The following is a 12,370-nucleotide window of genomic DNA, read 5'->3' as shown; positions in this document are numbered from 1 at the left end:
GAGGTGCCACTTACAAAGTGGATTAGGGGAGTGCACATTCTTTTTCTGTGAATTTGTATCCTGTAACAATGTTCTGCTGCAGCTGGGTCCCTCTGTACAAGGATGTTGGATGAAAAGAGTATTGTGGTGTGAAAAAAACCTGAAAGAAAATACATCTGGAAAAAAAAAAAAGATTGATAAGGACTTGAAACCATGTTGCTTACTGTCCATGTTACTTGCACAGTCTCAGTTTTCAAGAAGTGGTATAAAGACTGTTGCCTCAGTATGTCTGTTACTAAATAATTTCCAAGGGAACGTGTCTAGATGCTTTCTATCCTGTATATGTGTCCTTGCCTAACATTTAAAGGAATGTAGCTTTTTTTGAAAAATATTTTTCTGAGAAAATTTACTGACAACCATGGAACTGCAGAAAAAAAAGGATGAAGTTTAGCTGAGCCCTAATGCCTTCTTCCTCATCACTAACTCAAACCTGTTATGTGCAGAACCTCAATCACAATACTTTTCCAAGTATTCAGTTTTAATGCTTTCTATGTAAAAAACCTAAGCCATTGAACAATTAACAATTAAAACAGAGGAATTTTCTTTTAAGGTTTTTGATATTGTTTTATAACTTTGTAGAATAAAATTGTGGTTCTTTGCTTTTTATTTGGGGGTGGGGAATGTTTAGCTTGTTCATATACCTTCAAACAGCCCACATTTTCTAACCACAGGGTCTCTACTTTATCTAACTGCACATTTTTCAAGTTTTTGTAAGTCTTGTCCTTTTTAATTTAATTATCTGTCTGCCTGACAGAATTTGAGACCTCTTTATCTATGAACAGTAAAGTTCTCTTGTTTCTCTCACTCCACTGCATTTCAAGACCAAGCTCTGAAATGTATGGATTTAGGCACAGTCTTAGTGGTGTTTTATATCCTCTTATCTTCCCTCCTCACCCCTACTTTCTGTCCCCCTTGTTTTATATTGTATTTCCCTACTGCAAGGATCTCTTTCCTGTCTCAGAATTCTGGTGCAGCATTTTTGGTGTCCAATATGTGATTGTGAATTTACCAAAAGGAGAAGTCCCCAGCTGTCTAAGCACTGGAGAGTTATTTCCAAATGAATGAGAGTGTACCTAGCTAATCACCCTCTCAAGGGCTGGTAGGGCTTATTCATTTGCAGTAATTATGATGCTACAACAGTACTTAGAAATTGGGATAATTTGAATTTGTATTCAGAATGCAGTTTAACCCCAGATTTCCTCCATGGCTGTGGGAAAGGCATTTAACTGAAGTTTGACTGGGTTTGCCATCTGTAATTGAGAGAACAACACTGCTTATTTTTTTTTTCCTGTAAACTGTACAAGCAGTTGCAACAGAATCACCATTGCATTGTTCACAAAATGGAGAGTGTATTCGTAATAGTACAATGCAGAAATTGGCAGCCTGGTTTCAGTTCTGTGAATTCTGTGAACACAAGACTTGAAATAAAACCGTTTACTTTAAGTGACATACCAAGAATGTGAAATAAAAAGGCAACTTAATTTAACATCAATTTTGCATCCTTGGGAATCAAATTAAGATTTTGCATCTCGTAGTCTTTCAGCAAAGCACTTTGGCACTGATGAAGTGTAGTTGCATAAAAGTGTCCAGTCTGTGCATGTAACATACCCTGGATTTCCAGTTTGAATTGCTCTGAAGTCTCAGGAACTGAGGTAGAGATTACTAATGTAGGTCTTTATATCGTTTCACAGACATCCTTGAAAATAGTGACTAAGCAGTATAAATTATTTTTCTCTTTTCTTTCTATAGGATTTGAGTGTGATCGGCATTGTGCTCAACCACAGTGAATAGGTGATTTTCACTTCAAGACACCTTGCATTAAAGGATCATGGTAGAAAGTTTAATAGTTTCTTTGAGGTAAGTGATACAATAACACATTAAAAATATTAATTAATAAGCTTTTAACACACTGCGGTAAATACCATGTTGGTTGTCTCTTGCTTTGGTGTTACAAGTGTTTGTATCACAGAAGGAAAAATAAAAATCTTATCCAAAGACCATATAATCAAGCACATGCATACCAGACATAGCATTCTTTGGTGGTAGTAAGCAAAGAGAGTTTTCAAGTGTTTGTTTATGCTTAGAGCATCTGCTACTGTGTGCCAATGGCATGGCATGTGTTATTGGAAAGTTTTTTGGTTTGAGAGGGGGTTTTTTGTTTGTTTTTGTTTGTTTTTTGTTGAGGCTGTGCCACTACAGTCACTGGGCTTAAATTACTGATTTCCATGTTTTAGTACCTGTGCTGGAATTCATTCAGGGATTTATATTATACATTCCTGAAACAGTTTGCCAGTAGGTAAACATAGGAAAAATCTTTCAAGCTGCTTTACTGACAAAAGAAACATTCAGCTGTTTCTAAGGGGGTCTGTAGTTGGGCAAGCAGATTCAGAGACAACGGACAGCTGTGGTGCTACAGGAACAAATTTGACTTCCTGCAAGGAATAGGAGCTGCATAACCTTTCATTTGTATGGAAATACTGTCAATCACACCTCCCTTCTGTGAATTTCAGACATCAATCTTTGAATTGAAATTCTGACACCCTCCAACTGTGCCAGGGCAGATTCCACATCCAAGTGGGTCTGTCACATGTTACTGACACTACCTGCTATCTTTTCTGTTGAGATTTCTCCCTGCATAGATTCTCCCAAGCTGTCTCAGACTTAGACTGTTCTGCAGACTTTTGTTTGGGAGGAAGTTTGGAATATGAGACAGGAACCATACTGCACTAGTAACTGCTAATCATTTGGCTAAAATACTTCCACTCCTTTCTGGACAATCCACGATTGGCTGTGGTAGCCCTTCATAGAATACTACTACTAAAGAACAGCAAACAAGCAAGAAATATATTTAGGTAGCCTCCAGCTTCATTCATTGAGAGCTAATATTGCAATGCCAGAGGAAGAACTCTGAGAGGTGTTTCTAAATAAAGTGTTAAATAGCAAACTTTTTCTTGCTTCTTCTACAGTAGAGCTGATAGCACTTTGCTTTGCTCTGTGTCTTCTAATTAAACAGAAATTGGTATAGCCAGTAAGAGAAAGTGGGCATGTTTGCTCTTTGCAACTGTTACAGACTGTGTAAAGCCTGACTCTGCTTCAGACTTAAGTACTTGGCTCCAGTTAGTGTGAGCAAGATTCTTATAGAGGCCAGAGTTAAACAGCCATCAATCAGCTGCAATTGGTACCTACCTATTCATATGTACTTGGTAAGTTTTGCATAATATTGAAGACCACTTGTTCTTTCTTGTTTTTCTGCACAGTAAGAATACCTTAAACAAGCCCATTGAAATTGGAACAGCTTATTTTCATGACTTGGGAGACCTGATGTTAGTCAAACATGACAAAAAACCCTCCATAACATTAAGTTAACTTAAAGAAATTAAGTTGCAGCACACTGATTTGAACCTAGAGGTTTACCTCAGGATAGCTCAAGTATTTGTGGCAGATTTCCTGTGTGTTAGAGATAATATGGTGATACCATTGTTTCTGAGAGATCCAACTGCAGATACAGAAACAAAGTTATAACCTAGCTGCCTTGTCCCTGAGCATGAATATACAGGTGGTCATTACAGTGCTACCTCATTAAAGAATGGTCAGAAAAATCTTGGAACAGAGTAATCAGATATACACTAAAAGTTTGCATTTCAGAAGAAAAAACTTTAATCCACTCAGTAATTTGCATTGAAGATTACTGTTCTCACTCAGTTCACAACTCACACCATGTGCATGATTTCAGAAGAATTTGTGTTGAAATTTGTTGTCTTTCAGACTGACTAGAAAAACCTTGTCCTTTTGTTGAGCATGAAAACGTTCATTTCCTTATGCAAAGTCTGAACTTTGCATATGGTCTGAGGGAGCAGAAGATAAGAGAGCAGGGAATGGGCAGGAAGATTCTGAAAAGGAAGTTATATTTAATTTGCAGAGGATGTAGACTGGGCTCTGCCTGCTAAGAAGCTTGTCATATCTTCATTGAGAATAGTTAGGAGATCACTTCAGCACTTGAAAAGGGGACATGCAGATCTACTAAAGGCATACTTGATGCTGCCATTTTGCACTTTGGTGGTCTGAGTTCTGCTTCTGTTTCTACTGTTAATGTCAGGTGTGGCTGGCAAATCAGTTTCTTCATTCATGCCTTTGGCTTCCATCCACCACTGTTATTTGGCCTTGCTCTGAAACTGCATGCTTTTGCCTCTCACTGAGCTTTCTTTTTAGTGACTCCACTTTCAGCTCCCTCCTTGTATTTTGCTTAATCACAAATGATAGCTTTCTGAAACATTTTACTTCCTTCTAACAGACTTCTAAAGTGTTTCAAATATTTCTTTCTAAATATGACAATAAAGAAGAAATTTTTCTTGCGTTTGAATAGTTTATTGCTTTGAGAGAGAGAGGCATATTCTGTGGTGATGAGGTGATTATAGGCCATGTGCAATCAATACTTACCTAATGGATTCCTTTTGCAGTAGGTTAGCAGTAACACACCCAAAAACTCAGAAAAATATAAAGATATTTTTAGATAAATATTTGTATTGGTTTTAATAAAATGCTTGCTATAAAAAACTCCACCTCTTTCTGTTTAGGAAAATGTTTTTCTGTTTTTCTGTTTTCTCTCTGAAAATACCTGAAACAATGAGAAACATTTAAAGGGTTACTGTGTAGGAAGCAGAGGAAGGAGCTGCGAGTAAGAAGCACAGCTGGATTTTGTCTGGTCCATTAGTTTGCAGATAGATGTGTCCAAATCCATCAGTTTTACTTCTGCATTGAAATTCAACAAATCGTTAGCAGCTTTCCTCTTTACAGAGGGTCTGAAGCATACTTTTTGGAGACCAAAAAGTTGAACTGGTTAAAATAAGGATAAAAACCCTATGTCTCATACCTTTCTGTGTTTTCTGATGAAGAGGCTTGCTAGAAGGCAGCAAACCAGGCCCACCATGCAAATTATAGCAAACAAAAGACTGAGCTAACTGAGCCTAACTTGTAATGGGCTCCTAGGAGTAATTATGGTGGTGAGGCTTGACAGAACAAAGTTTGTTTGGGCTTAGTTCCCATCCTGACTCTTTTCAGATTGAAGATGTGGGGAGTGGGGTGATGCTTGGTTGCTTATCCTAAGTCTCTGGTGAGCTGTGTCCACTGCTTTCCATCTTCTATGCCCATTAGGTTATTCAATTTCCACAAGTGTTAGACAGCTGGGATATAACTGATTTTCTACAAGATCATGATGCTTCTTTGCATGTGTCCTGTGTTCTGTAGCGTTCATCTGCAAAATGGGAAGCTAGAAGCAGACTTAATCCAAAGATGGGTGAATTCTTGCTTAGCATTTTAGAAAGCTTGCTAAGTGTATGTCATATTACACCAAATGCTGAGGTGTTGAAATATGCACTGCCAAAAATATTTTAATTTAAGCAGTTATGTGAAATGCTATCAGTGGGTTCTACTTGGTGCACTTTTGCTTTATAGATAAATGTATGTATGTGGTACAGCCTGTTGTGAAGTGAATGTCATAACAACGTTTCATACAGTTTAGTGAGTCTGCTTTGGTTAGCAATGGTATTCAAGTGTCCACATAAGTTGTTGCAGTATAAAGCCATATAATAGGTTGTAGTTATGTGGTTTATATTACTGTAGATTATATCTTCTGTTTCTCTATTTGCTTTTTCAGACTTATTGGTTCCCTGGCAGTGCTGGGATTTCAGTTTGTCATCCCACAGCCTTCAATTGAACACAGAAAGGTAAGCGTTAGAAATATTAAGATTTTGTAGGTAAATTTAGACAATATTAGGGTAACACTCATAAAGCAATACTGTCTAGAGAAAGATCAGTGAATAGTGGTGCTTTTGTGTGCTGGTTTTTTTTTTTTTTTAATGCAAATATATAGTTGGTTAAAAGAGGGAAATGGTTAATTAGCTGACTGTTATAAATAAAGAAACTGCATGGAGTCTTATAGGTTCATGTTGGATCATTTAAAATAGGTTCATGTCAGCTTATTAAAGCTTTGTAGCATTTTCATCATGAAAGATAAAGGGGAAGAATTCATGTCCATGGAATATGGGATTATTAGCAGAAGCATGCAGTTGCTTATAGGTAGCTTTTGCCTTGCTGAAATGGAGAAGTCTGAAACAGAAGTTGGACCCAAACCACACTCTGCTGCTAGATTTAAATTGCTAGAGATTGGAGCTGGAAGCTGCTGTACTTTCCTGATGTGTTCTTCTAAATGGGTTGCTCACGATAGACACTGCTATCTCTAAGAAGGCTTGCAGCCTGCACTCCTTCCATCCTGCTCAGCATTTGCAAGGTTTCCTCTGCAAAATTTAGGTTTTTGCACTGCCCTTGAGGAAAGTAGTTGGCAATTTGGAGAGAAATGGAGGGCAGCAGTGGTTATCCTCAAGAGGTTTTAAAATCTTGCTTCTGAGAGAAGTTTGAATGAATACAGGTTTGTTTAGTCTAAAGATTAGAAGACTGATAGGGGAGACAAATACAACCTGCAGTTATTTCCAATTGCTAGGGAAGACTGTGCTTTCTGTCAGATAAGAGGAAATGGATTTAATATGGGGCAAGGGGGACTTAGACTTGATGTTAGAAAGCACTTCTCATGGCGAAGATAGAATAGAAGAAGAATAGATCATACTGATTGGATAGAATTTGGAATTTCCGTGATGAAGCCCCCTGGGAATGTGTTGGACAAGTGCTTGTCGGAATTGATGTGTTGCTGATTCTATCAGAACCCTGAGGGGAGACCCCCTTGAGTGAAGTTCTTTCTATGGATTGTGAGAATTGATATTCTCATTCTTAATTGGTATTAAAACACAACCAGTTGATTGGTAAAGGTATCAAATAACCTGTTTAAAAAAAAAAGACTTTGTTTTTGTACTATGGATTTTTACTAGTAATGCAAGGTGCTTATGTATTTTAAACTGTACTTACACTGTATTTAAAGGAGATAAAAGACAAGTTTGTAGGGTTTGTTTTTATATGCATATGCTACTTATCTTTAGGGTAAAAAAATATTATTATACTCTGTAGGTATGAAACTTGAAACCATCAGGTCATAAACATAGCTTTCATGTTTATCTCCTTTTCTATAGCCTAATTGTAAGACAAGTTAAATAAGGTTAGTAATGATGCAGCCTGAAACTGGCAAAGTCTGCAGCATTTCTCAAACTGCCAAGTGCTTTATTCTAAACCTGAGCAGAACACAGTATTTTTCCCTAATGTAGATCTCTTCTATTTTGTTGTGCTGTTGAAATGATCATGCTGCTGCTTTGTTTTCAGTACTCTTATTAGACATTCTTTTGTAACATTGACAGAGGAGAGATGCTGCAATTCAGGCCTTGGGGAGTAAAAAAAGTCTACTAACTAAAATAGAGTAAGTCCGAGAAACAGTTACTTCGTTCTGTGAAGCTCTGGAATTAATTTTGATAAAATCAAGTTCTTTGTTTTCAGTTGAATAAGAAATGTCATAGGTCTGGAGTGCCTTCTGTACTAGTTAAAGGGACTGAATGCATGGCACTAAGGGGCATGGTAACCACCTTGGAGCTGTTCTTTTCACTGAAAACAAGAGAAGCAGGAGTTTCCTAGTGACAGTCTCATACAAGCTCCAAGGCTTTCTGTCATTCTTAGCCCTTACACTATGGGAGAGGATTCTGTTTATGCCAAACTGTGCTTAGACTGGACATCTGTATTTATTAAACTTTTCAGAAACCTTCTGACCCACCTATCAACTCCAGACAAGAGGGGCTGTTAGTCGCTCTGAAGGCCAAGTCAGACATATCTCTAACTGAGTTGGAGTTCTCAGCTTTGTAGCTCTAAAAGTTGTTCCCTTTCGTTTTGTGCATTAACCTGGATGTGTGTTTGCTGGCATTCCCAGCCAGCACCTCCTGTGTATTTCAGCATGGATATCCCTGCTGTTTGGCAGAGCTTCGTTGTGAGAGGAGGTTGGTTTTGCAGGAAGAAAATGGAAGGATTTGATGAACAATGTTATTTTAACAATGTAGTGAATAACAAAAATGGTATTCGGAAACTTTTGTATTTACACTCAGAGAGTACAGTATGTGGAAACTGAGAAACTAGAGCTGAATTCTATTAAAACATTAGCTTATACCCCAGTGTATATTTATTAGATTACTTACCCTAACGTGTGTTTGTTTTGCAGCTTAAAGTTAAGCATGTGTGTGATTGATCAGAGAACATGCAGTGTTGGAGAGCATTTGGATTCTGTCTTTTTCACCCTGCATATAGTTATTTTTGCTCTGAAAGCTACAGACAGGCAAAAAAATATCAGAGAATTGGACTTGGGTATTTGACTGAGCAATTCATTTAAATATTTCCAAATATTCTAGACTCTTTCTTACACTAAAACTTTAGCAAAAATGAAGTAAAACACAGGGCAATGCCCAAAGCAGTTAATGGTAATCCAGTTGTAACTGCTTGTGGATGCCCACAGTTCAACTGAGATGTTGGTTTTTTTCAGGACTTGAGAACACTTAAAAACATCAATAAATAATATGTTATGTTAGTTTTAAGATCTTGCTAGATTTGGATCTTTTGTTTCTTCTTTTTCTGAAACCCATGCATGTTTCAGAGAGACTGACACCATGTAGACACTGGAAAGAAATTCTATGTGTAGTTTTCCAACTCTCATAAAGTTTTTACTTAGCTTCAGTATATTAAAACTACTTGAAGTACCATCTAGCTATTCTTGACTTATTGACATATGTTTAGGACTTTATGTGAAAAAGGACTTGATTTTACAAAGGAGCAATTAAAAAAAAAAAAAAAAAAGAGGGGGGAAATGTCATCAATAAAATCTGGAATAGCAGAGCTCAGCAGGCTTCTGTCCTCAGATACACACAAAAATCCATTTCTGGCATGACATTCTGGGGACTCTTAAATAGAAGAATGCAACGAATTACTTCCATAGCAGGGAAGTGCAGATGGTGCAACTGGAGGGATGAGAGGACCAAATGGGAATTTGTACACACACACACCCTCGTTTGCAGATTATTCTGTAACTTGTCTGCTGTGAGGACCACTTCTCTCCCAATTATCCCCTCCACCCCTGATTAGTTACAGTGATTCAATGTTCAATTTCTTCTTCTCTCCTTATTCTGGGAAGAGTTAAGCTTATTAAAGTAAAAATGTTTTTAACATTAGCTATTAAAAAGGTACTTTTTTTGAGAGAAAAACTTAAGTTTTTGTAACTTCTACTAGAAGTAACTGCTGAGTTACTTCTGTTCCCCTTTTTCTCCTTAAATCCACCACTTAACAGCACTGTTGATTGCTTTGACAGACTACATGAAATTGATTTAGGATCTTCTCTGAAGTTTTTTAAAACAAATTCATCTGCCACTGTGGGTTGACTGAGGATCTGTGCACTTTCCATTTGCTTCAGGATGATTAAAAAATACTGCACCTTTCCTGCTTGTCTGCACTGATGCTCCTATCTAGAATTTTCAAATTGTTTAACATCTACTTGTTTGCTGCAGGATAGAGCTCCTGGGCAGTCCTGTACCTCCCTGAAGTGTGTCCTAGGAATGGGACATTTATTTATATGCAACAAGTAAAATGAAATGCTAAGACGTGGGGAATTCTGGCATATTAGACTAATGGGACAACTTTATTTGAAGGTCAAAGCAAAGGAGGATACTTTTGGTTCTGCTCTCCTCTGTCTTTGAGAAAGTCAAAAAGTAGGTCACTGATTTATTTTCATCTTTCTATCTTTCCATCTTTACTTTCCATAGCAATCTTGCTTGCTTGCTTCAGTTCACTCCACTACTGCAAAGGGTTTAAGTCTCTAGCAATGATTCAGCTGGGCTGTAGAAACAGAATGATAAAGATGCAATTGAGAAGATAAAAGGAGAGTTTACAGAGAGGGTGATAACTTTAAGAGTACTATTTCAAATGACAAAAATTCAGTTACTAAATCTGACTATGATACCATTTTTAGGATTCATATAGGAAACTGAAAAACTGTGATCCTACACTTTGATTTATATTGTCATAATGATGGTAAATGGCAGTGTTTCTTCATTTATATTGTTCTTTTACTCTACCACACCCCATAAAAGTCACTATTCCATTATCTGGAATGGATGCAGCCACGTAATTAATCTGAACACACTGTAAAAGAGTAACAGGTGAAGCACGAAGCAAGTCTACTGTATGCTTGAAACACTGGAGGAAATTGGAGATAGACCAAGTACTTTATATCTAATCCTGGATTTTGGCTAAGACACCTAATAGTTCTAAGGAGCACCATGGGATCACCACCACAGCTGGTCACTATGCTGAGAAGCAGGATGTAACAGAAGGCTGTGTTCTTCCTTGCAATCCAGGTAGAGTGAAGCTCTGTCCTAAGACAGCAGTGACTGAAATGTGTAAATTTTCAGGACTTGCTGAGCTGAAACTCAGCTCTTGCTAGGTGGATTACCACAAAGTTACTCTGATTCTGTCCTGCTGGGCTGCATACACTGAATTCAATTTGACTAGAGCAGTTTAGACAACACTTATCTGTGTACAGCTGCTGTGTACATGTGTCCTTGCAACAAGTATTTGCAGGTGTCACTTTTTTTCCTTGTACTGTTGTTGTCCTTTTTTATAACTACTCTCTATCTTTATTGTATTTTTATACACATGAATTCCATAAAACACTACCATCTGAAATGCAGTTCATTCTCCTCTTGCAGATTTCCACTGCTTGGTGTATCTGCTTGCCTTCAGCACAGTGGCTTGACATTAACTGTTGCATTTGTTGAAACTTTGGCAAAATAGTTTTTCTAGCTAATGATGTTGATATTCTAATTACAGCCATTTTCATGAAATGATTTGTTCAACAGATTATTTAAACAACAGCTGAAAAAAAATTGCTCGCTGTCTCTGCATTGTTACCGATTTCCTGTCCATGAGGTTGTAGATAAAAATGGTTAGGGAATAAAATTCTTTGTTTGAGGAAAGAAGATTGGATAAGGATACATTAGTTTATGCAAATATACTCTTAGAAAAATCACAGCCAATGGTTTTGTTATTTTTAGTCTGTTTTATCATGGACCTCCAATTTAATGTTTCTAATTAAAAGATACTGACTTAAGCTTGGAGCATGAGGAGCTTAAAGGTCATTCTGTGTTTCCCTGGAAAAATGAAAGGATCTTTGTTCCAGTTGGATTCCAGAGCAGGTGAACTTCCAAGGTCGTAGAAAAGCTTCTCATTTTCCTTCAAAGCAGTATTGCATGCTAGTTCTGCCCCAGGTTTTGGATCAGAGCAATGATGAAGATGAGAAGCTTTTTGGCTTCACAGATGAGTTCTTCTGTTAGAGTATGTTGCTTTCTATTTTAGGACACCTTGTCCTCCCTGTTTCTGGATTGATGGGTGGATGACTCATTGGGACACCTTGAGACATTCTAAATCAATTACTGAATTAAAATCTATATTTCCATGGCAAATGGATTCCAAAGAATTTTTCTAAGTGTAGAAATATGGTAGAACAGCAGCTTTGTCACAGCTGAAGGTGACTGACTTGGAAAAGACCTAGGGTACTACAAGCTTGGGTGACTTAGGTCAGATGATAGTCACGTAACAGTTAATGACTTAAGAGTTGAGGAGAAAGTAGTTTAATAAAATAAAGAAGCCTAATTAGTCATACAGTGATGCCTGATGCTTGTCATCTCACCTTACTATAAATCAGATTAGATCCTAGTCTAGATAAGGAGTGATTACATAGAGTTGGTGGAATTGAGGTCTGTAAGTCTCACAGAAAACCAGAAAGAAACATCTGCCTTACAACACTAGGCTCACAGAGTGCAACGGTTGTGGTCTTGGTGTGAAAAAAATTATCCAATATTAGAGGAAGCTTCAAGCTCCTTTGGCACAAAAATGGTTCTGAACCTTTTTCAGAGCTGTTTACTTTATATATTATTTAAATAATATTAAAGTTTCTTCAGATGTGGTCAAAGTTCGTTGAAGGGGCAGTTAAACTTTTCAGGCATTGTAAGTCCCTTCAGTGATTTGTGAACACAAAGGTCTTCTATTTCCATGCTTTTTAGCCCTTTAATCTTCACAGGCACAGATGTTCAGACAGAGGTTTTATACAAAGAATGGAAACCCAAATCATTTAAGCTGCTAATATTTACACTTGCCACGTACTGTAAAATTCAAATGGTTTACTACATCCCTGATTAAAGGCTTCAAACTGCACTGAAGGATTAAAATAGCTGAGCATACTAACCAGGCAGACATGTACACATTGTGTCATGATGTTTTGCTTGGCCTCTGCTCCATTTTTCTGCTAGCCTTGAGATATCCAAGAAGTTATCTGCAAATTTTAGAGTTTTTTTGGTAGGTTGTT

General features: G+C 37.4%; 1 protein-coding gene across 1 annotated transcript in view; it reads left to right on the top strand.

The window, feature by feature from the left end:
* Nucleotides 1–12,370, top strand: part of THSD4 (thrombospondin type 1 domain containing 4) — a 244,548-nt gene that overhangs the window by 17,100 nt on the left and 215,078 nt on the right. The window contains exons 2-3 of the mRNA XM_030456848.1: nucleotides 1,789–1,896; nucleotides 5,693–5,762. Coding sequence (XP_030312708.1) covers nucleotides 1,868–1,896; nucleotides 5,693–5,762 — 99 coding nt within the window. The 5' untranslated portion in view covers nucleotides 1,789–1,867. The remainder of the gene's footprint in view (nucleotides 1–1,788; nucleotides 1,897–5,692; nucleotides 5,763–12,370) is intronic.

The sequence above is a fragment of the Calypte anna genome, chromosome 10 (genome assembly GCF_003957555.1).
Source record: "Calypte anna isolate BGI_N300 chromosome 10, bCalAnn1_v1.p, whole genome shotgun sequence".
NCBI classification, from domain to species: Eukaryota; Metazoa; Chordata; class Aves; order Apodiformes; family Trochilidae; genus Calypte; species Calypte anna.
This window is presented reverse-complemented; position numbering and strand designations above follow the sequence as displayed.